The following is a 23,886-nucleotide window of genomic DNA, read 5'->3' as shown; positions in this document are numbered from 1 at the left end:
GGAAATTTGACAACATGACTGTTTAGCAAAATAACAATGGTAGGTTACTGCCTAAGATCTACGACTTCCTTTAATTTCTTATAAAGAATGCGGTTTTCGGGATTTCAAATATGCCTTACAGGTCCTCAGAAACTAGCAACTATTTTGTTGGCAATAGGTGGGGTAGAATGTATATAACCAGGTTTCAGATGCTTCTGAAATACCCAGCTGTCTTAGTTTGTTCTTCATTGCTGTGACAAAACACTCTGACCACTACCAACTTAGGGAGGAAAGGGTTTGTCTTACATCTCCCAGGTCGCAGTTCATCAGGGAGCCCAAGGTAGGAACTCAGGGCAGGAACCTGGAGGCAGGAGCTGGAGCACAGGCCATGGTGGAATGCTGCTTACTGGCTTGCTCCCCTGGCCCCTGCTCAGCCTGCTTTCTTAGGCAACACAGGCCTACCTGCCCAGGGGTAGCACCACCCACAGTGGGCTGGGCCCTCCCACATCACTCATCAAGAATATGCCCCTCAGACATGGTCACAGGCCAGTCCAATAGAGGCAATTCCCCAATTGAGGGTCCCTCAACCCAGGTGTGTCAAGTTCACACTAAAGCTATCCAGCACACCAACTGAGACCTATCACACTTTAATCAAAGGCAGATGCCCTGAAACAGAGGCTTAAGACTCTTACTGTCTAGGTACCTGCTCAGGGACCAGTTCCAGACATTCTTCAGAAAACACTGCAAGAGTCGATCAGAGGCTGAGACCTTTCTCAAAGCCCAGCTGAGCTGCTCTGTCTTTTTCAGTCTTTCTAATGTAACATTACTTTGACCTTTCAACCATGCTCCCCACTGCTCCCTAATAGCCTCCACTCAGGCCTGTCACCACTGCTGAAATTTTGCTCCTCAAGGACCAGCAGAAAGACTCAAGCTTCAGAACAAAGAAAATAAAAATTCAAGACTTTTTAAATACATTGGTGCAAACATTAAGTAGATGGTTATAGTAAAACAGTGAAATCTCAGCTATAGGCTTCAGATACTTTCTGATGACAGTCTTTCGGTTGGTGGAAGCTAGTAGGGTTTTGTTAAGTTCATACATTCCAAAAGGTTTTTATTCTATTAGTCAGAGGACATTTATCCTTACAGGAGGTTCAGTTTGAAGATATAGTTTCTTTCTGAGAACTTTTGTTCACTGTACCATCTGTCCATGTACCACATGGACATACCCATGTATGCCCCACGTAATACAGATTGATAAATGATATATTCCTCAGAGTAGAAAAGGTGTCAACTTATAAATTTATTGGAATGAATTGAGACTGCAGAGGTATATGGACATGTTAAAGTCATATCAGGGAAACCAGACCTCAGAACTTGTCAGGCCAGACCACGCAGGGACGGTGTAAATTTCTCATCTGAACCCAATAAAGAAGTGAATACCTAGTACTGCAAAAGCGATGACCCTCACCGACCTGCCATCTGAGCACCGTGTGTGTGTGTGTGTGTGTGTGTGTGTGTGTGTGTGTGTGTGTGGTGTGTACACATAAGGACTGACAGGCAGAAAACTCCTGAATGTCCCTGGGGCTTTAGTTTCCCTCAGGGAACTGCTGAGGTCCCCACTGTTTACATGGCCGACTCGACCTCTCTCCACCTGTCCACTCTTCCTCTTGTTTGCTAATCTGGATCTTTTGTCCCTCTTTTCATCTGGATGGTCTGCTTTTCACCTCTGCATACTGACTCACTTCACTTTCAAACCAACACACTCTCAGCCACTTTTCTAGCCTCCACCTTTAAATTTAGTTGGGCTCCTTATCTTTCCGTATGTTATCGATAAGGACTCTATTTACATTTCAAAAATTTACATTTACTGCAAAACCTGTTGAATTCTATTGTGGCTTCTTTAGCCCTTCACAGTCATTCTATAACCTACACATGTATTTACTCTGGTTAAAATTAATAATTAAGATTGGAATAAAAGAAATTTTGTTCACCTCAGCCAGGGTTACTAACGGAAACAGGAACATCAGGCAAATAGCTGCCGTAGAAACCCCCGTTTCTTGTGAATTTATTGTTCTGTGAATTCTGACACTGTGGGAAGACATACATATATCTATCTGTTTTTGACACTGCCATGCTCAAGAGAAAAGTTTATCAATGCAGTTCAGCTGGTGAATGGCCAGAGCTGGATTCAAACTCATATCTCCCTAGTTCTCAAGTTCACAATCCTTTTGCTTCCCACTGTCCAAGATTCCAGAGTGAGGCAACTATGGTTATCATGAGTATGTGTTTTACACAGAGACAGTTCCCAGCTGCTGTTTGGGAGCTACCACATGACTGCATGACCTCATGCCTGAGGAGTTGGTTTTTCTTCCAGTTGACAAGGTTTTTGTAGAAATGTCCCCAAGCTCTTAGAGAAAGAGGAGACCCAAGTTACAAGAGAAAGAGCTGCCAGAGATTACCACCTTTTCTGGAGAAATGATTCCTGATGCCCTTCATCTTGGCCAGCCCCCACCCTCACGTTTGCCTCTCACAAACACTCCAGGAAAAGAGGCAAGTGCTTACTTTTCCACCCGTGGCTTCCTGCATTGCAGCACAATGCTTAGGTGGCCCCTTGAGCTACTTCTGATAATGTGAATTTAGTTTTTCTGCCACAAGTGGATGAGGGGTAAGGAGCTTGGTCTTCCGGGGTATTTTGGAGACTGCACCTGGACTTTGCTCTGTTCCTGCAGTTCAGAAGGGCCACCAGGGCTTAGCGAAGCACAGAGCAGCAGTGGAGCCAATGTCGCACAAAGGTCACCGTCGCTCACCAGTCATGCCTGTGCAACTCTCCGCAGTGGCTTTGCTCCTCCTGTCCCTGACTGGTGAGTAACATACCCCACTTTCTGTGGTGGCTATGCTGTATCTGGTCCTTTTAATTCTAATTATCTAAATGCACACTGGTGCCCGGGACTGAAGGTGAGGCAGGATGGGAGCTATAGATATGGCTTCTGTTTCTGCAGATATTTGATGTGAAAACATTTCCAACCTGTTGTACATCTGAGGCCCACCTTCCATTATTCCAAGGGCTCTTAAGGTTTGGGCTGAATTTCCATGAGTTAAAAAAAAAAAAGAATGGTTATTAACCTTGGAAGACATTGTCTCTGGCACATTAGTCTGGACACCATATCAGGGTGAGTTTATAGAAATCACTTCAATTTAGGAGAACTGAGCTAGGGCTCAGAAATTGGGGCGTGCTATCTAGTCATATCCCACTTCCAGTTTTTCTTAAATGCAAGTGGTAAGTTTATATCAGCAGCAAACTGTGAAGATGCATCAGATATGATCTGATCAGTTACACCATTTCACAAAGGTGTAAATCGGGCATCAACTGTTTTTTGAAAAAATACTGCCGTTGCACATTAATTCAGAGAGGTTGTCAAGGTTGTCTGAGCTTAGCATGATTACTGGCTGTTCCAGACCCCTACACTTGCTTGAGTGTTTTATGCCCAAGATGTTGAATCCTATCAGACTGTTGTTCTGTTCTGGTTAGCAAGTACACCAGCTAATTTCCAGTTCCTTCCAGAACCACTGAATTGAGCTTGCAAGACCACAGACTCTATGTTTATGCCACGCTGACCTGCTCAAGTAGAGGACAGTCAAGCACTTTTGATTGTTACATGGATTCTGTGAAAGTTATGGAAGCTGTGAGAAGGGTCATGACAACTACCTTAATCCAAATAGCTTTTGTTTGTGTCATGATTTCAGAGTTACAATTTCATGTTCTTGGAGGTTCAGAAAAGAAATCACCTGAGGTGGGGATGTAGATCAATGGTAGAGTGTTTGCTCAGCACATAAATGGCTCTGGATCCAATCCCTGTCACCAAGGGGGGAAAAATTATCATCATAAGCTAAGAAAAAAACAAAAAATTCTGTCTATCCCCATGCTTTCTCCCTGCTAGGAGGGGAAGTAGGATGAAAGGTTCTTTATTCCAGGAAACAAGCTCAGCTTATAGCCAAGGTTTTGTTGGTAAGGAGGCCTGATTTTGGAGGAATCAGCTTGCGGTCGCTGGAGTAGCTCCTATTCGAGCAGAGCCTTTGACTCTTTGCTGTACCCTGTGGAAACTGCCTGCAGACCCAACACAGTGAGTTCCAGGCCATTTGGGTCTACTGGAAGACCCTGATTCAAAAAGACAAAAAAAAAAAAAAAAAGGTCATAGTTTAGTTAACTAAGTAAGGCCAAGACAGAGTCTGAGTTTCTGAGTTACAGGCTCCTTTGCTTCTATACCAGCCATTTTTTGTAGGTTTTTCCACACGAGACCAGTGAGCTTGACCTTAGTTAAATCTCTAGGGGTCAATGCCCCATTGAAAAGTGGACTTAATTTTGACAAAGACTGAATAGAAGTATGGACTATATAACACAGTTCTATGTCCCAGATTCATTGAGTACTTCGTATACATGTGAATTTTCTGGGGGCATTTACAATGCACAGCACACCTACCTACTATCAAACCACATGCACATTGTTTATACTCCACATTCCTAGAAGAAGAAAGGGAAAAGAAGAGAGGATCAGAGAGAAGTATTGAACTATGAGAGGTAGTATTGAACTGTGTTTCTTTGAATGGTTCAATCTGTAACACCTGCAAGCTTGGCATGTTTGGTCTAGAGCCATCAGCCTGCCTAGCCTTGTGTTAGTAACTCTGTTCATCATTGTGTTAGTAACTTTCTGTCACTAAAAAAGATATCTGAGGAAATGTTTATTTATTTAGGTTCATGATTGCAGGGGGTTCAGACCATGATTGATTAGCCCTTTTGCTTTCAGCCTGTAATGGGGCAGTGCGTGGTGGTAGAGCAAAACCATGCTCTTCATGACTGGAAAATGGAAGGAAGGGAGGGAGGGAGGGAGGGAGGGAGAGATGGGGATTCCACAATGCTCCACACACTCTCAATGTCCTGAGGACCTCCCACTACACTCCATCTCCCAAAGTTTCTAATAGTGTCAAGCTGGGTTCGAAGCTTCTGGAGGACAGATCCAAACCATAGCAACTACTCATTCTTTGTCCAAAGGACACATTTGTACACCAAATCAAGGATGTGACTGTCACCCTCCAGTCTGACCATCCAGTATTCCTCATATTCAGCACACTTTGGCAAGATACAATGAAGTCTTCCTGGCCTATTTGGGATGCTTTTCCTTTGTAAAGGACAAAATACTTTTTATACTTTATTTGAGTTCATTTATAATTACTGAAAGAGGAGTTCTAACCTTAAGGAAGCCTCCACTCTTCAAAGAGCATGCTACTCAGTTTAGGAAATTCTACTCGGTTGAGATTTGCTTTAGTTTATAAGCACCAACAATCTCGGTGAGGCTGTAGAAGGACGTAGGGATCACCCTCCCCAGCCAGTGATTTCTAGTCCCCTGGGATTTTCTGTAACAAACGTTTGCTTTTCATCTCAAGACGTTCTTAAAAACTGCATCGGGGGGTGAATTTTATTTTTCTTTTTAATTTTATTTTATGTGTATGAGTGTATTGCCTGCATGTGTGTAAGTGCACCCATATCGTGCGATGCCGCAGAGGTCAGAAGACAGTGTCAGATCCCCTGGAACTGGAGTTACAGTCAGTTCTTTGCCACCTTGTGGGTGCTGGGAATTGAACCTGGGTTCTCTGGCAAGAGCAGTCAGTGCTCTTAACCACTGAGCCATCTTTCTAGCTCCAAATTTTCTTTTTCTATATGAGCAGTATAAACTTACTACATTTCTTACTGAGTTCTTGACCAAGGTACTGGAAACTCTGGCTTAGCTCATTTGAATTAAGGAGGTAAATCTTCAACAACAACCAAGTGCTGTTACCGTCTTGAAGTGGAAAGTCTTTGTGTGCGTGCGTGCGTGGATGTGTGTGCGTGTGTGTGTGTGTGTGTGTGTGTGTGTGTGCGTGCGCCAGAGGGCACCCTTGGGTGTTGTTCTTCAGGTACCATACTTTTAATTTTTGTTTTTTGTTTTGATTTGTTTTTGAAATAGGGTTTCACTGTGTTTTGCAGACTGACCTTGAGCTCACAGAGATCTGTCTGTTGCTGCTTCTGTAGTACTGGGATTAAAGGTGTGCATTTCCATACCCTGTCACTTTTAAATTTTTGAGACAAGGTCTTTCGTGATGGCTTGGAACTTGTGGCACATGCTAAGCTGGGTAGGCAGTGAGCCCTGGGGAGGGGATCTGTCTTTCTCTCCATTTCCAGTTCTGGGATTACAAGTGCATGAGAGGGTGCCCCACTTTATTTGCAGGGTCCTAGGGATAAAACTCAGGTCCTCATGTAGAGTTATCTCCCCAGCCTTGAAGTAACCTTACAGCTCTTAAGAATCTGTAACATTTGAATTCATGTATTTAACTTATCCAAATGAATATTTTAAATATGAAAAATTCTTTAAGTATGATCTCGTACAACTTAATATCATGGATAAAGAGTGTTTTAAGAAGGGATTCAACACAATTTAATGCTATTCCAGTTCCCATTTTGTGAGGTAATTATGCAGAAATAGTGTCCAGGTCTTAGTACTGTGCTGGTCTGACTAGCATGATGAGGGTTCGGGCAATTGTGATCACTGGAGCCCACCCGTTGGTCCCTTGTCCTTCTTTTATTTCTTCTCTCACCATTCTGTCTGTGACATCTTCACCATTTCATTAATCCAAAGACAGGCTTTGATTCAGGCTTATAGAAATTCAAATCTCAGTTCCAACATCGACTCTTTGTATAATTGTTGTCAAATTGTTGGGATTTTCTAGAAGCAGTTTTCTCATTTGATATGTGAGTATAGACAATTACCACCAGCAAGCTTTTAAGAATTGGTAAGACAACAATACAGAGATGCTCCACCTCCCCACCCCAAACAATAAAAAAAAAATCTTTGTTTTCAAGCTTCCAGGTAGTAAGTACCCGGTAGCTTATGGATTTTAGGGGCAGGGAATGTAGCTCAGGGATACCATACTTGCCTACCATGTACAAAGCCCTGAGTTTGATCCTCAGCACCATGCAAGTCAAGGGTATTATTATTATTATATTATTATTATTATTGACATGTACAGGAAAATTAACCACTTAAAAATATATTGAATGGAACAGAAGATAGAAAGGTGTTTATGGACTATCTTGATTGGATATCAGCCTGAGGACCTTGTAAACACCAGGGTAAAAGTATGTCCTTTGTCTCTCTGCATATTTTCCCACATCTCAGTCCAGCTCCTAGCAACTACAGTGCCCATTAATGTCTGAGTAAATACAATGAAACCATGGAACCTTTTTTAAAATTGGAATTTATTGTTGTCATTTTTTAAATTTAAGAGAAATTTTATTGATTCAAGAATTTCATACCATAAATTTTTATTATATTCAGACTTCCCCCATCTCCAGCCTCACCCTACCCACCCCCAAATTTGTGTATTCTATTTGCAAATGAAAAACCATATCCATCTTATATAACACATCTGAGCTAGGTGCCAGAGAAAGCTTATATCATTAGAGTGTTAGTGATCTGTACTTCTTACACAAGGAAGGGCCCACCCCCTTTCCTTTGTACATAGTTTTGGGTCAGAATATACCCACATTTCTTAAAACAGAGTTTTTACTCTTACTTTCTGTTTCTCTTTCACAAACAGGTCAAGTAGGGCTTTGTCTTTTTCTCAGCAGTTGGGCATCCTTGGTCTTTTCATCAACAAAGATATTTGTTTGCAGCGTTTGCATGCAGGTTACACTTTGGCTGTTTCTGGTCTTCACTCAGCACCATGACCCCACTGTACACCAAGGCATTCTCCAATATGCTGATTCTCCTCAGGGTTTTACTGTGGGTAAAAGAAGAATCTAGGTCCTCACAGCAGGCAGCAGTTAGCTCACAGGCTTCCAATCCAAGATTCCCTGAATGACAGCTGGGAGGATGAAACCACGGAAGTTTGAAGGGACAGACTTGTCTTCCAGCATGCCTAGGCATAGATTGTCAAGGGCCAGCATAAGCATTTTGTCTTTTTCTGGGTTAACATCTGCCTAGAATGATGCACAATAGAACCACACTAAATGAAAAGAGTGAGAGGTCTTGAACCCTTAAAGACATCTCTGGAGAGAAGTTGTGACAAGAGCAGACACTGCAGCTTGAAGGTTTGCACTGAAACCAACTTATCCAAGTTATCCGAGGCCATCATCCTCCTTTACCCACTCAGTTATTTACTCTTCCAACTCATTTGCTAAACACCCTATGCACAGGCACTGGTGGTGAAAACTACGCACATAATTCTTAATTTTGGGATTTTAATCTAGTGAATAAGATGCATAGCCAACAAACGAACCACTAAATAAACCCTTCTTCAAGGGTGAAATTCTAAGCATACCTACTGGCCAGCTCGATTATGAAATATTTTAACACCATCCTCATATATGAGTATAAGACCTGATAGGGGCAGCTGAGGCAACACATATAACACTGAGATGGAGAGTCATGGTGATGGGGACCTGTTTCATATAAGAAGGACAAGGGAGGTCTCTAAGGAGCTGTTAGAAGGACATGAAGGAACAGAGCAATTATGCCTGAAATTTTTTCTTGTTTGAGAAAGATTGGGTTGCTCAAAAGATTAAGCAAATAATAGAAGTTGATCTATATTTAGAAAAATAATAGGTAGAAGGGACTATTTTGTGAGAAAGAGTCTCCTCATTGGAAGCAATTAAGCATAGGTTGCATAAATACATATCAATTAGGCACAATTCATGTATCAGATAAGGGTTTAGACTAAATGACCTGCAGGACTCTATCACAGCAGCTGTTTACTTACAAGCATTATTTTGCCATCTTTCTGGTTTCACAGCTAAACATGGTCATTTTGATATGTATTAGTATCACATCCTATTCAGAAAAAGGGTCTTTATGTAGAATGTCTGCTGTATACTATAAATGTATCAAACCCATAGATGCAAACCAAGACATTCCAGTTATTGTCTGGTACTGGTTTTTTTTTGGGGGGGTGATCTCCACTTCCTTATCAGAGCTCTGGCAAATTTCCAGCAAATATAAAAATATGTGTGCTTTTAAGCATTTGGTTAGTGTTGTAACACTTTTGTTTTCCTGATTTGCAGAAATTTTACATGGCCATCAAATAAGAAAAAAAACATTTCCAAAAATCAGAGACTATCTTCAGTCCACTATAACAGCAGCAAGAGACGTCATAGTAAAACCAGTTCCACAGCCAACTAACCAAATACCTCATGAAACAGCAGCAGCAAGATCAAGGAATGCTCACATCACCTCACAAAAAGCCACTGAAATCTCCAATTCTGAGAACCCACCTCACACAACAATAAAAATAACAAATATCCCAGTAACCTCAAAAAGGCTTCTATCCAGCAGCACAACTATCTACTCCCTGGTCACACCTAACAACTCACACACAACTGTTCCAATTACTGAAGTTACCATTGGTCGTGATTCAATTCCACATTCACCAGTTCCTACAACCGGATCTAGTCCATCCACCGTCAACCACACCACCAGGAAAACCACCCAACCTGATGGTCAGACCACCTTTCTCAGAACTTTCTTTGTGGATGCACATAAAAGCACAACCTATCAGAAGCCAACTCTACCCATACATATCCCAGAAACATCAATAGCTGCTACACACAGTGACAGCCTAACAGCCTCACCTGCCCCCACAGTTCTTGGGCCCGCTCTTGTACCTCAGCCAGCGCCAGTCAAGATGGGAACTTATGAAGTTCTAAATGGAAGCAGGCTCTGTATAAAAGCACAGATGGGGATAGAGCTGATCGTTCAAGAAAATGAGTTGGTAAGTTGGGGCCATAAGACTGTGATGCTATCTTCAAAATGTCTGATTTGACTTTGTCTTGCTAAGAATGAACAATTCCCTATATCCTGTCTTTAAATGGAACAAATAACTGTGGGCTCATCTTTCTCCACAGTTCTTTTTTACAAGGTGAGTATATGCTTTAGAGGACATGTAAAAATAGACAATTCAGGCACAAAGAGAATTTCAATATGTATAACTTTTGCTTCTAGCTAGCATGGGCAATATTAGGGAAGACTGAGTGACCATCTCAGCCTGACTCTGTCCCTCTTCATGGCTGCCCAACTTCAGGTCCTTTCTGACATGAGACACTGGGATCTGATGTTATCTATGGTTCCAACCCATTGTAACATTAATCTGAAAATCTAGATTAACAAGAATAAGGGGGTTATGAGCATCTGATTTAGTAAGGAATCATCATGAAATATTAATACAATTTGGTAATTCCAAAGAAAATTTCCACAGCTAGTTTTGAGACAGAGGCCCCTTAGAGTGCAGACTACTCCCTGTATTGCCTCTTAGCATGCAGAATTGAACAAAAATTGAATTCCATGCAACTTACATGCTAGGAGTTACCGAATAAGAAGTCCCTGTCATGGGGGGAATTCCTTAGAAAGGTTTTACAGCAAGCTTAAGTATTTGGAAGTGAGAAGATGCCATCCACTCAGAGACTTTGTGTTTTCAAGTGAACATCCACTTTCTAGCCTATACTTCTGGGTCTCTGACTTAGGGTTTTTTCTTCCTGTTATTGAACTGATCTATCTTATTTGGTTCAGAGATACTTCAACATTGACCCCAACATGACTCAAGCGTCTGGGAAATGTGGCTCCCAAAAATCCAGCCTTCTCCTGAATTTCCAGGGTGGATCTGTGAATGTCACATTCATCAAGGTGAGTCATGAAGTCCTTCACACTGACATACTCTAGCATGAACTGGCCTCTTCTCCATCTAGTGCCAGTGATGTAATGTTAAACTTCCAGTTAAGACCCATAGAAATATCTCAGAGCCTCTTGAGATCTCAGATAAGCATGAGAGGCCTGGGAGGGAAAGGAAGGAAGTATTGACATCTTATTTGTTTTCTTCTCCTTCCACCTCCTCCGAATAGTTCAAGAAGGGCTTCAGTGCCTCTTAGGGAAGGCTTAGCTTTGGGGAGTCCAGTCACCAGTGCCCTAAAGGAGGAAGTTTATACAGATGAAAAGATTTATGGTAATTCTCAGTGGATATTAGATAAACAAGATTATTCTAAAACCAGAATCAAATAGTAGAATGGGTTCTTTCCAACCCCAGACGACAAAAATTCACGGGCTAGGCAGGCTCTGGGTTTTACTGAAAGGGAGTAGACAGCAAAGTGGAATGAAGACGACGTGGGTGTTGAGGTCAGAGAGTCAGCTGTAGATGTGACTTCATCATTGTCTTACCTGTTTTATTATTTGAAAAATGGGGCAAAGGATCACTTCTGTAAAAAGCATGCTCAGTACACAGAAAATGGTGAATATTCTATAGGTATCAGCTATAACTGAAGTGACTACAATTGACAGACATCAGGGCAAGGGGGAACCGAAGAGCCTGGATAAGCCCACCTTCCAGGAAAGCCTTAGCCTGCTTGTGATAGTGAAAGGACCCTTGCAGCTGGTACTAGCTGCATGAGCTCAAGCTACTTGGAGCCCATTTCTTCATGTGAAAAATGGAAGTTATGAGACTGACCTACTGTGACCCTTGGGAGGATTAGAAGTGTGCATATAAACTATTTAGCACAGTATTTATATGTATATGTAAACTATCTTGTGTCCTGGTTAGCTTTCGTCAACTTGACATGTACCTCAGAAGAGCGAATCTCAATTGAAGAATTTCCTCCATCAGATTAGCCTGTAGGTATATCTGTGGGGCATTTTCTTGATTGCTAATCCATGTAAGAGGATTCAACCCACTGTGGGTGGTGACATTTCTAGGCAGGTGGATCCAGCTGTATAAGAAAAGCAGTTGAACACATCAGGGGAGCCAGCCAGTAAACAGCATTGCTCCGTTATCTTTGCTTCCATTCCTGCCTTGACTTCTCCTGATCATAGATTGTGACCTGGAAATGTAGGATGAAATGAACCCTTTCATCCCCAGTTTGATTTTGGTCAGTGTTTTAACCACAGCAACAGAAAGCAAACTAGGACAGTTTGGTAAAGATTTTCATTGGTTCTTATTTGTGACTCTAGATTGAATAACATTTCATTCTGTAACATAGTGTTGTCATGAGCTCAGCTTTGAAGGCTAACTTTATGGACAGAGAAAGATGTTTCTGAGACCAGAACCAAAACATAAAATGGATCCTACATTTCAAAGTTATTTTTTTCCTTATAAGTAGGAAACTTCGTATAAATAATGGGTTTTACTGAGCTAGTTAAAACTGGCTGTGTAAAGATTTGGCTATTATCTTTCTTGATTTCCGGGAAGGTCAGATAACAACTTGGTTTTGGCTTTGAGACATGAAACTTCAACATGAGTGATTCCATTTTGGTTTAGTTTGTTGGAACCCAGGCCAAACCAGTGGCCTAGGAGGCATTTTATTTATTACTGCATTTTATTTAACATAGTTAATTTTTTCAATAAAGGAAGGTGGTTATTACTGTTGTTACTACCTTGGTCTCCAGGGCTTTGTTCTCCTGGTGCATACTTTTCTCCTCAGGACAGAATAAAGACCCTACCCTTGGGCAACTGATGTTCAACTATGCAAGTATTCACAAATTCTTTAAAAATCACCTTGGAGAAATGAAAGTTGCAGACTAGGGATTTATGCCTTGTTCAGGGCTCACTTATACATGGAACCTGTCCTGACTAAGGTACGAATAAGCCACAGTGGTAATCATGTGGGAAGTCTGTAGCATTTGTTTGTGACACACCATGACTGCTGCCACCAGACCTTAGGCAGAACTGCTAACATGAGTTTCTTTCAGTATTTTCCAGTCAGTCTATCTTTCCCTCTCTCTTCTTTGCTCTGTCTTCCATACCTCCTCTGAGCCTCTGTCTCCTGATGTTCTTGATCTTTTTAATGACTTTGGTGTGGACCCTTTGGCCAAACTATACCTAAATCTTCAATCCCTGCCTTTTCTGAAAATATTTTGCGTGCTCAATTTCTGCTCATTCTAGGGACAGGAACAGGAAATGAAGGTTCAGGTGGAGCTAGAAGCCCTTCTTGCCTCCACCCAGTATCTCCAAACCACTCTCCATCTGTAGCAGAAGTGTGGCCTGACTGCTTTGCTAGAGTATCAGACAAACACCTTTAATCACTCCACTCCCAGCATGAATTCCTGACTGTAGTTCCAGGACAGGAAAGAAGCAAAGATACTCTAAGAGGGTTTACATCCCCACCAGCCTTTGTATTCTTAAGGAGTTTCTGCATTTTAGAGAACTTGCTAAAGGTAAAGTACAATCTTAATTCAAGGATTATAGGAGCTAAGCAGACCAATAAAAACATTTTTTCTCTTTTAATTTTTAATATTTATTTTTATTTTATATGTATGAATGTTCTGCCTACATGTTTGTAAGTGCACCGATGTCATGCAATGCCCACAGAAGCCAGAAGAGGGCATTGAATCCCCTGGAACTGGAGTTATGGACAGTTGTTAGCTACCATATGGGTGCTGGGAATGGAACTCAGGTCCTCTGCAAGAGCATCCAGTGCCTTCAACCACTGAGCCATCTCTCCAGTCCAAATTTTTTTTTTTTTCCTTTTGAGACAGGGTCTCCCTATCTCCCTGTAACCTCAAGCTGGCCTGGAACTATGTAGGCCAGGTCAACCTTGATCTCACAGAGATCCACCTGCCTCTGCCTCCTGAGAGCTGCGATTGAAGGCATGTGCCACCACATCTGGAACTCTTTGAACTTTTAACTTATTTAAAGGAATTTTAAATTTTGATGAAGATTAAAACTAATGTTTCTCAAGAATTGAAGACAAAATAATTTTATTTTCCCCTTCAAGCTAATAAGAAAAACATTCTTACTTTTCTTTAGCTCAGCAATCATTTGTCTCCCACAGCCCCTAACAACGAGCCAGACATGTGGAAGAAAATAAAGTACACGTGGACCATAGTTCGATTTTTCAAATCATGTACAGTGATTTACAATGTTTTAGTTGAAACACTACCAATGATATTAGCATAAAAATATCTGCCTTTTTAGCATCACTTCAGACACTGGGCACAGTGGTATACACGTCTATAAACCCAAGATTGGGAAAGTGGCAGGAGAGTCTTGAGTTTGAGGGCAGCCTGGGCTATGTGGAGAGACCCTGTCAATAAATAAATAATATATAAATAATTAAAAAGTGTCACTTAACTTTGTTCAAGCAAAACTTAAATTATCCATATTATTTTCTTTGTGACTCTGGACATATTACTAGGGGTCTCAGAGTTTCTGTGAAATTCTCTGAGATAGGATAGACAGAAAAAAAAATCCAGAGGTACTCTCAACTTAGAGGGCTGGTGAACACGGAAGAGGAAAAATGGAGGGAGTTAGTCAGTTAGCAGCTAGAGGCCAAACCAACAGAGCCAGTGTCACATTCCTAAATGCATATTGAAAATTTCACTCAAATCCCTACCCCTACCACATCCTGCTTATACCCAAACCAGACCGACAGTCACCTCTTATAACTGTCTTCCTAGCTCAAGCTTCTCATGAATGTACCCTCCCCTTCTCTATACCAAATGCAGGCTTGAGATAAACACGTCTTCTCCCAATTTCATAAAAAGGCTCTTAGCTCTGCTCCAGTGGACAGTTTTCTTACTGCAATCTAACCTTGCTGCTGGAAAATTTCAAAACCCATAGTGGACATGCTCTCTCTGTCTCTCTGTCTCTCTCTCTGTCTCTCTGTCTCTGTCTCTCTCTTTGCTTAAGCTCTGCTTTGCAAACCTTTTTGTTTTGTTTTTTTAAAAAATTAGCATCTGTAACAGCTCATTAAACTCTTTACTTCCTTGGTCTCCAGAGTTTGGCTTAGCAGGGCTATCTGGGGTTGAGAGTAGGGCATGCTAATCCATATGAAGGCGCTAAAGGTGGTCTTTGACCTTGGAGTGGGCCAGCAGCTCTGGTTTCCTGTGTCATTTCTCCTCACTTCATTCTTTCAAGAGCTGAAGATTTTTCCCTGTCAGGGCCTCACTTGATTAGGGTGGCATGCTGAAAATTGGTCAGATATTTCAAAAGATAAACATACCTCTTTCCCTTTTCTCCCACAGCTTGCTTCCTGTCCAATTTATTTATTCACTTATTTTTAAAATCCTTCTGGAACTTGCTGTGTAGAGCAGGCTGGCCTCAGTCTCGCAGAGATCCTCCTGCCTCTGCCTCCAAAGTACTGGGATTAAAGGTATAAGCCACCAGGCCCTGCTGTTAATCACCTTTTTAAAATTTGTGGTTCAACACCTATGTTTTCACCAGCTGATAGAAATATAGAAGGGAAAATAGGCTGGGGATTATAGATCAGTATAATCCTTGCCTAGTGTACATGAAGTCCTAGGTTCAATTCCTACTTCTGAAAAAAAAAAATTCTAGAAAAAGAAAGTTACACAGTTTATACTTGAACATTTTTTTTGCATCATATTAGATATTAAAATCAACTTTTAGTAGTAATTTAAGTATATGGGCACATATGTTTCAGTTATATGTGAATGCTGAATCATTTTATGAAAGAGCTTGAGTACCCTTTGAGATTTTGGTATGTGGGAAAGATGTACCCCAATATATGTGGAAAGATTCAATGTTCATTACTAACTCGTTATCATTTGCTCCTTGGACTTAGCAGCTTCCAGTCCTGGTTCTTGGACACAGGGAAATTAATCACCCAGTGGAGAAGGTGCCGGTACCAGACAGTGTACTGGCTAACCCAGGTCTTCAGATCTATACTACTGACTCAGTTGGTGTTTTCCCAAAACCTTTGAGGAGTGTTTAGTACTCTATTGGCTCATAAACTGAATTCCAGAGAACTGTGATCAAAGTCAGATGTTAACACCCTTAGATGCACCACTTAAAAAACTTTTCAAATATGCATGCTATTTACGAATTTTGTGGGTACAACATTTTCTGTGGGTTATGTCTGTCCTGCTCTCTGTTCCTTTTAGCATCCACCCTTTAAGATGGCTCAATGATCAATACCTTGTGAGGTGTTCTCTACCCCACTCCCATGCCGGGTAAAAAGGAAGGAATTTGTTCTCTTTGTTCCCTGAATCTCCATTTGTCATTCTCTAACCTTCATTGATATCCTTGTCACTCATTTGGCTATATTGGATTTTTATTGCTGTGGGGGTGTTGTTTTGTTTGGGGACAGAATTTTATACAGTCCAACTGGCCTTGAACTTAATGATACTCGTACCTCAGCCTCTTTGAGTGCTGGAATTCCAAACATGTGCCACCAAGGTCAGCTTTATTTTGTCATTTTGAAGGCAAACGCTACGACTCAGTGACATTTCTCTCTCTAGTTCTTAGCCTCACCTTTTTTTACAGAGTATATCTTTAGCAAATGTTTGATGAGAAAATGAATAAATAAATGAATAAATAAGGAGTTAATCTAAGTGTTGCAGAGCACAGGGTCTACAAAGTTTCCAGAGTGGATCCATAGCTGTGAAGAAGCCTCTTTGACTTACTTTTACCACATCCAGAACAAGGGCTTGCTGATTTAGTCACCAAAATGAAGGACAAAAGATCCTAATTGATGCTGAGGACCAAAAAAAAAAACAAAAAACAAAAAACAAAACAGTCTACATTTTTGGCATCTGTGGCTATTAAACTTCCGGAACACATTTTGCAGAAATCCATGGGAAGTTCCTGGGGCTTCACAGTCAATGAACTTCCTGAAGAACTAATGATTGACTGTCTTGCTTTGAACCTCCATCTTTGCTGTACAAATATGGACATGTTGGTGGACATCCATTTAGGGGTCCATGAAGAATTAGGATCCCTTCAATGAGGTGCTCAGAGAGCTCTCTGTAGATATTGGTAGTGGGATGCACAGTTTTAGCAATCTCAGTGGTTAAGTAGGAAGATGAGACTTCAACAAGTGGTCCATTCAAACCCATACTGTGTTTATGTTATAACATGCAGCTATTAGAAGTCTTCAACTCCTTATGGCAATGCCAGTGGTTACATTAAGGACCCTCACTATGAGTTCAAGATTCTGTCATGTTCTGATCCAGACATCTAAAAAGAACATCATATACCTCAAACAGGAAAGCAAGCACTGCAAAACAACATTGCATGTACTTTCCCCAGGATTTGGATTAAATACGACATCTGTTTAAAGTTCTGACCCACTCTTACTCTGCGTCTGATCTGTCTCCCGCCCCATCTGTTTTCACCCCTTTTTGATCCCAGGCAGAAGGTATCTCTGTCTGTTTAATCAATAGGACTTAGTTGATTTCACTTGCTTGTCTTCTTTCCAGTATACCTGAGCTCCAGGAAACAGATAAAATTCATTATTTGAGTTCAGTGAGAAAAGTTTATTAGAAAGAAGCAATCTAAAATATTAGTGCCGTTATTAATAACACTTTAAATTTGAGGGAAGATTAAGTTTCTTTTTTAATATTTTATTTTTATTTATTTTATTTTTATGTGTATGCTTGTATTGTCTGTATGTATGTAAGTGGACCCATGTTGTGTAGTGCCTGCAGAGGTCAGAAGAGAGGATTGAATTCCCCTGGAACTGGAATAGTTGGCCACCATGTGGGTGCTGGGAATCAAACCCAGGTCCTCTGCAAGAGGAGTCAGTGTTCTTAACTGCTGAGCCATCTCTCCAGTTCCAAGATTAAATTTCCTAAGTTTTCCTTCATTTATTCCTCATATCAACCTAACTGAATTCAGTGGTTATCCCAATTATTTCACTGAGTAGTACAAAGATAAATTTGGGGCATGTTTACAAAGACCTGACAATTCCTATCAGGCTAATAAGGAAACAAAAAAATATTTTTATTATAATTTTTATTTATTTTTGAGAACCTCACAAGTGTTTACAATGAAATATGGTAATATCCATTCCTCACTTCCCTCCTCCAACTCCTCCTTTATCTCCACTATCATAGTTTCAGCTGTCAACCTGATACAGTAAAGAAATTCCTACATCAGACTGGATTAGCCTGTGGCCCTGTGGTTATGTCTTTGAATTTTTTTTTAACAGGGTTTATGTAGCCCTGGCTGGCCTGGAACTTTCTATGTAGAACAGGCTGGCCTCAGACTTATAGAGGTCTGCCTGTCTGTGAGGCATTTCCTTAATTAATTGATGTTGGCGGGCCCAGAAGTGCCATCTTTAGGCAGGTGGGTCTGGGCTGTATAAGAAAGGTAGCTGAGCAAGCCAGAGAGAATAGGCAAGTAAGCAGCATTCCTCCATCATTGCTACTTCAAGTTCCTGCCTTGAGTTCTTGCTTTGGCTTCCCTCAGTGATGAATGGTGACCTATAAGGTGAAATAAACCCCTTTGTTTATCCTGGTGTTTATTGCAGCAACAGAAACAAACTAAGCCACCCACTAAAATGTCCCTCTCAAAAATTAATTTCATCTTCTTTTTTGATAACCAACTATGTCCAATTAGTTCTGTCCATATGCACGTGGGTATGAGACTGGCCATGAGCAACTTATCAGTAGAAACACCCTCAGAAAAAAATGATTCTTCTCCTGGAAGCTATCAACAACCAGTATCTTTTCAGGAGGTGGCCTGGAAAACACCTCCCCTGCAGCAGTATGTGATGCCACATTGCGGGGATGCCGGAATAATCACAGTCATTTTAGCATCCATTCTTGGACCAGAACTGCTCTGAGAACCTGATCCTTCAGATTTCTCCTAGAACGGTGCTGTTGAACAAAGACCTTGCTTTCTCTGTATTGAAACCTATACATTGAACCTGAAATGGGGAAATAAAAGCAGACCTTATCTTATCAGACATCTTCTAGGCCCGCTTTGATTTCTTTCTTCAGTATCTTAACATTTTAATTGTAGAGGTATGTTTTTCCCTTGGGTAGATTTATTGTGTGTGTGTGTGTGTGTGTGTGTGTGTGTCTGTTGTGAATGAGGTTGTTTCCTTGATTTCTTTTTCAGTCTTTTTGTCATTAGTATACAGGAAGGATATTAATTTTTGTGCTAATTTAATATCCTGTCACTTTGCTAAATGTTTAATCAGCTCTAAAACATTTCTGGTGGAATATTTAGGGTCTAATATATAGAATCATATCATCTTCAAAAAAAGGACACTTTTAATTCTTTACCAACTTGTAACCCTTTATTTCCTTCTCTTATCCAACTAAGTCCTCAAGTTCGATATTGAATAGAAGTGAAGAAAGTGAAAACTTTTTTCCTGCTCCTGATCTTAGTGGGACACATTGAGTTTTTCCCATTAGTATGATTTTGGCTATAGGTTTGTGGTTATAACTTTTGTTATTATGAGGTACACTTGCTTCTTCTCTAGCCTCGCCATGACTTTTATCACCAGGGGATATTGGATCTTTAAAAATATTCCCATTGATTCTTTAAGAATTTCATACAATGCATTTTTATTTTCTTAAAAATTTTTATTGAGCTGGGGCCAGCAGCTTTCCTGGGTAAGTTTGGCGGTGCCCACTGTGCCTTGACTCACCCAGCCTCATTCACCCTCCCAGCTTCACCACCCCGTCTCTCCTCCTAGCAGGGGCACTGGCACATTTCTTATCTTGGCACTACAGACCTCTGGACTGACCTCTTGACCCAGACTCCCTACTGCTTCCTGATCCTTTGCATCCAGACCAACCAATTCCTCCCTCTAGTCCCTGGGAGCCCCCAGGGCCTCTTTTTGCCCCCATGTGGGGCCAGCATCTTTCCTGGAGAGATCTAGTCCTTAGGAGAAAGCCTAAGAGCATCTCATCCTCATCTGACTTGGGCTTCTGTAGGAACTCCTGAGCAGGAAGATGAAATCAATTTGGCTATTCCAGTATAAAATCAAAAGACAGAACATGAAGCCTAGACCAACCAGCTTTTCATGCCCTATAAGTAAACCACAAAAGTATACAAAGTTTACAAAAAGAAGCAGACATAACTCAACAAAGGAAGGCTGGAGTCTCACACAAGAATCAGAAACTACAAAAGAAATCCACATGTCAAAGTCACAGCAAAAAAATAATCACATGGAAAGCCCAAATAATATATCCCCACCAAGTACCAATAGTCCTGTAGAGGAGAACAGTGAGAACACCCTAGAGATAACACAGGACGTGGAATTCAAAAGTACAATTATAAACATGATAAAAGAATTAAGTGAATTTAAAGAACACACAAAAAAATCAAAGAACTGAAACAAGATAGGGATAAACTGCTGAATAAGTTCAGAAAAGAGTTAGAAATATTGAAGGATAATCAGACTGAAATGAGGCAGGAAGTGAAACACTCAGTAAGCCAGTTAGAAATGACAGGAGAAAGCCTCACCAACAGGATGAATGAAATGGAAAACAGAACAGCAAGACTGGAAGATAAAGTGGACAAATTAGACCACTCAAGCAAAGATTATGAAAAATTTAAGAAAACACAACAATGGAATATGCAGGAATTGTGTGACACAATAAAAAGACTGAACTTACGAATCATAGGCATACATGAAGGAGAAGAATCTCAGGATAACAATATGGACCAGATCTTCAACAGGATTGTAGAAAATTTCCCAAAATTAAAGAAAGGCATGCCCATACATCAGTATTACAGCTGACTTTTCAGTGTAAACTATGAAAGCCAGAAGAGCCTGGACCAAAGTATTCCCAGTTCTAAATGACCACAGATGCCAAACCAGATAACTTTACACAGCCAAAATTTCTCTTATGCTCGAAGAGGAAAGAAAAATCTTTCATGACATAAATAGGCTTAAAGAATTCATGTCCAAAAGCAGCCCTTCAGAGAGTTCTTGAAGCAAAACAAAGAGCTGAAGAAAGGACTGACTATACCCAAAACGTTACAGAAAGAAACTTAATGAAGGTATAACTGAGGTATAATTATGGAAATGCACAGCTACACCAAGAATGTGAACAGAAATAGAAATGACAGGAATCAATGCACATCTTTCATTAATAACTTCAAATATCAATTGACTGAACTCCCCAGTCAAAAGACACAGACTAGTTGAATGGCTTAAGAAACAAAACCCATCTTTTTGTTGTCTGCAAAAAGTCATCTCGCTTTCAAGGTCAGGCACTACCTTAAGGTGAAAGGATGGAAAAAAATATACCAAGCAAATGGTACTAAGGAAAAAGCAGGCATTGTAATTCTAATATCTGACAAAATAGACTTCAAAAAAAAAAAAAACTAATCAGAAGAGATAAAGAGGGACACTTTATTCTGATCAAGGGAACTATTGACCAAGAAGATACTACAATCATGAACATATATCACCAAAACCTGGTGCACCCAACTTCATAACAACAGTACTATAGGACTTTAAGACCCAGATATATCCCAACTCATTAATAACTGGGGACTTCAATACCCCTTTAACTCCATTAGATAGGTCAACAGGACAGAGACTTGACAGACAGACATCTGAATTAAACAATACCATACATTAAATGAGCCTAACAGACATCTACCGAATACTCCTCCTAAGCACCAAAGAATATACTCTCTATTTAGCACCTTATGGAACTTTCTCCAAAATCAGCCAAATACTGGGGCACAAAACAAGCCTCAACAAATACAAAAAGACTGAAATAATTCCATGCATTCTATCAGACCACAATCAATAAAGTTTAAAATCAACACTGGAAGAAACCCTAGTACCACATGAACACATGGAGATTACACAACACACTCCTGAATGAGAATGGGTCAAAAGAGAAATTAAGAAAGAAATAAAAGTATTCCTGGAACTAAATGAAAAGGACAACACAACACAACAAAACCTCTGGGACACGTTTAAAGCAGTCTTTAGAGTTAAGTGCCTTTATTTAAAAATCAGAGAACTCAAATAAATGACATTGCAACTCAAGACACTTGAAAAGCAAGGACAAATGAAACCCAAACCCAGCAAACAAGAAGAAATAACAAAAATCAGAGCAGAAATTAATGAAATAGAAACAAAGAAAACAATACAAAGAATCAACGAATCTAAGAGCTGGTTTTATGAAAAGATAAACAAGATTGTCAGACCCTTAGCCTAGTTAACCAAAAGAAAGAAAGAGCGCTTCCAAATCAACAAAATCAGAGATGAAAGGGGAAACATCACAACAGACACCAAAAAGATCCAGAACATTATAAGAGAATACTTTAAAAACTTGTATGGTACTTAGTTTGAAAACCTAAAGGAAATGAATGGGTATCTAAAAGCATGGGAATCACCAAAACTAAACCAAGAAGAGATCAACAGCTTAAACTTGGCATAACACATAAGGAAATTAAAGCAATAATACAAAACCTCCAGACTAAAAAAAGCCCAGGACCAGATGGATTTGCAGCAGAATTCTATCAGACATTTAAAGAAGATCTGCATCCAATACTACTTAATTTATTCAAAAGATAGAAATGGAGGGAGGACTTCCAATTTCCTCCTATGAAGCCAGCATCACTCTAATACCAAAGCCAGGTAAAGATACAACCAAAAAAGAAACTATAGACCCATATCCTTGATGAAAATAGATGCAAAAATTCTCAAAAAAATAATTGCAAACTGCATACAGATGCATAAAAAGATCATCCATCATGATCATATTGGCTTTATTCCACAGATGCACAGGGATGGTTCAATATATGAGTCAATAAACGTCATAAATCATATAAATGGACTCAAAGATAAGAACCACATGGTCATCTCAATAGATGCAGAGAAGGCCTTTGACAAAATTTAACATGCATTATCTTCAAAGTCCTAGAGGAAACTGGACTGGAGGGAACATACCTCAACATCATTAAAGCTGTGTACAACAAACCCACAGCCAACATTCCAAATGGAGAAACACTGGAAGCATTCCCATTAAAATCAGGAACAAGACAATACTGTCCACTATCTCCACCCCTTTTTAACATAGTGCCTGAAACTCTTGAAAGAGCAGTAAGACAAAGAAGGAAATTAAAGGAGTAATAATTTGCAAAGAGATCAAATTATCCCTTTTTGCAGCTAATGTGACATTATATCTAAGACATGCCAAAAATTCTACCAGAAAACTCCTAGAAATAATTAACACTTTTATTAAAGTGGCAGGTTACAAAATTAATCTACAAAAGTCTGTTGCCTTTCTTTAGAGCAATAACAAGCAATCACAGAAAGAGTACAAGGAAACACTCCCATTCACAATAGCTGCAAAAAAAAAAAAATATCTCAGAATAAACCTGGCCAAAGACATTACTACAGTGAAAATTTGAAGTATTTAAAGAAAGAGTTTGAGGAAGACATCCGAAGATGGAAGGACCTCCCATGCTCATGGATTGGAAGAATTAATGTTGTGAAAATGACTATCCTATGAAAAGCTATTTATAAATTCAATGCAATGCCAATCAAAATCCCCATGACATTCTTCACAGAATTGGAAAAATCTATCCTAAGATTCATATGGAAGCACAAAAGACCTCAGATAGCCAAAGCAACCCTGAGCACTAAGAGCAATGCTGGGGGGATTACTATATCAGATTTTAAACTGTATTACAGGGCCATAGTTAGAAAAAAAATATGGTACTGGCACAAAAATAGACCCATAGATCAATGGAACAAAATTGAAGACCCCAATAGGGGTACATACAATTTTAGCCACCTGATAGTGACAAAGGGGCCAAGAACATTCACTGGAGGAAAGACAGCATGTTCAGCAAATGGTGCTGGCAAAACTGAATCTTCACGTGTAGAGTGAATCTAAACCCGCATCTTTCACCTTGCACAAAATTCAACTTCAAATGGTTCAAAGATCTCAATATTAAGCCTGAAACTCCGAAACTATTAGAAGAAAACATTGGTGATAACCTACAAGATATAGGCATAGGAAAGGATTTTCTAAACTGGACATCAATTGCTCAGGAAACAAGGTCAAGACTCAACAAATGGGACCTCATTAAACTAAAAAGCTTCTGTACATCAAAAGAAGCAACGAAGGAAGTGAACCCACAGAATGGGAGAAAATCTTCATCAGCTAT

At 40.2% G+C, this 23,886-nt stretch overlaps 1 protein-coding gene across 1 annotated transcript in view; it reads left to right on the top strand.

Moving 5' to 3' along the window:
• The first annotated feature begins 2,721 nt into the window (after nucleotides 1-2,721).
• Lamp3 (lysosomal associated membrane protein 3) overlaps nucleotides 2,722-23,886 on the top strand; it is a 71,275-nt gene continuing 50,110 nt past the window's right edge. Inside the window, exons 1-3 of the mRNA XM_029559191.1 lie at nucleotides 2,722-2,840; nucleotides 9,071-9,777; nucleotides 10,572-10,685. Coding sequence (XP_029415051.1) covers nucleotides 2,759-2,840; nucleotides 9,071-9,777; nucleotides 10,572-10,685 — 903 coding nt within the window. The 5' untranslated portion in view covers nucleotides 2,722-2,758. The remainder of the gene's footprint in view (nucleotides 2,841-9,070; nucleotides 9,778-10,571; nucleotides 10,686-23,886) is intronic.

Source organism: Nannospalax galili, unplaced genomic scaffold (assembly GCF_000622305.1).
Source record: "Nannospalax galili isolate Female #2095 unplaced genomic scaffold, S.galili_v1.0 scaffold889, whole genome shotgun sequence".
NCBI classification, from domain to species: Eukaryota; Metazoa; Chordata; class Mammalia; order Rodentia; family Spalacidae; genus Nannospalax; species Nannospalax galili.
Note: the sequence above shows the minus strand (reverse complement) of the source record. Positions and strands in the feature narration are given on the sequence as shown.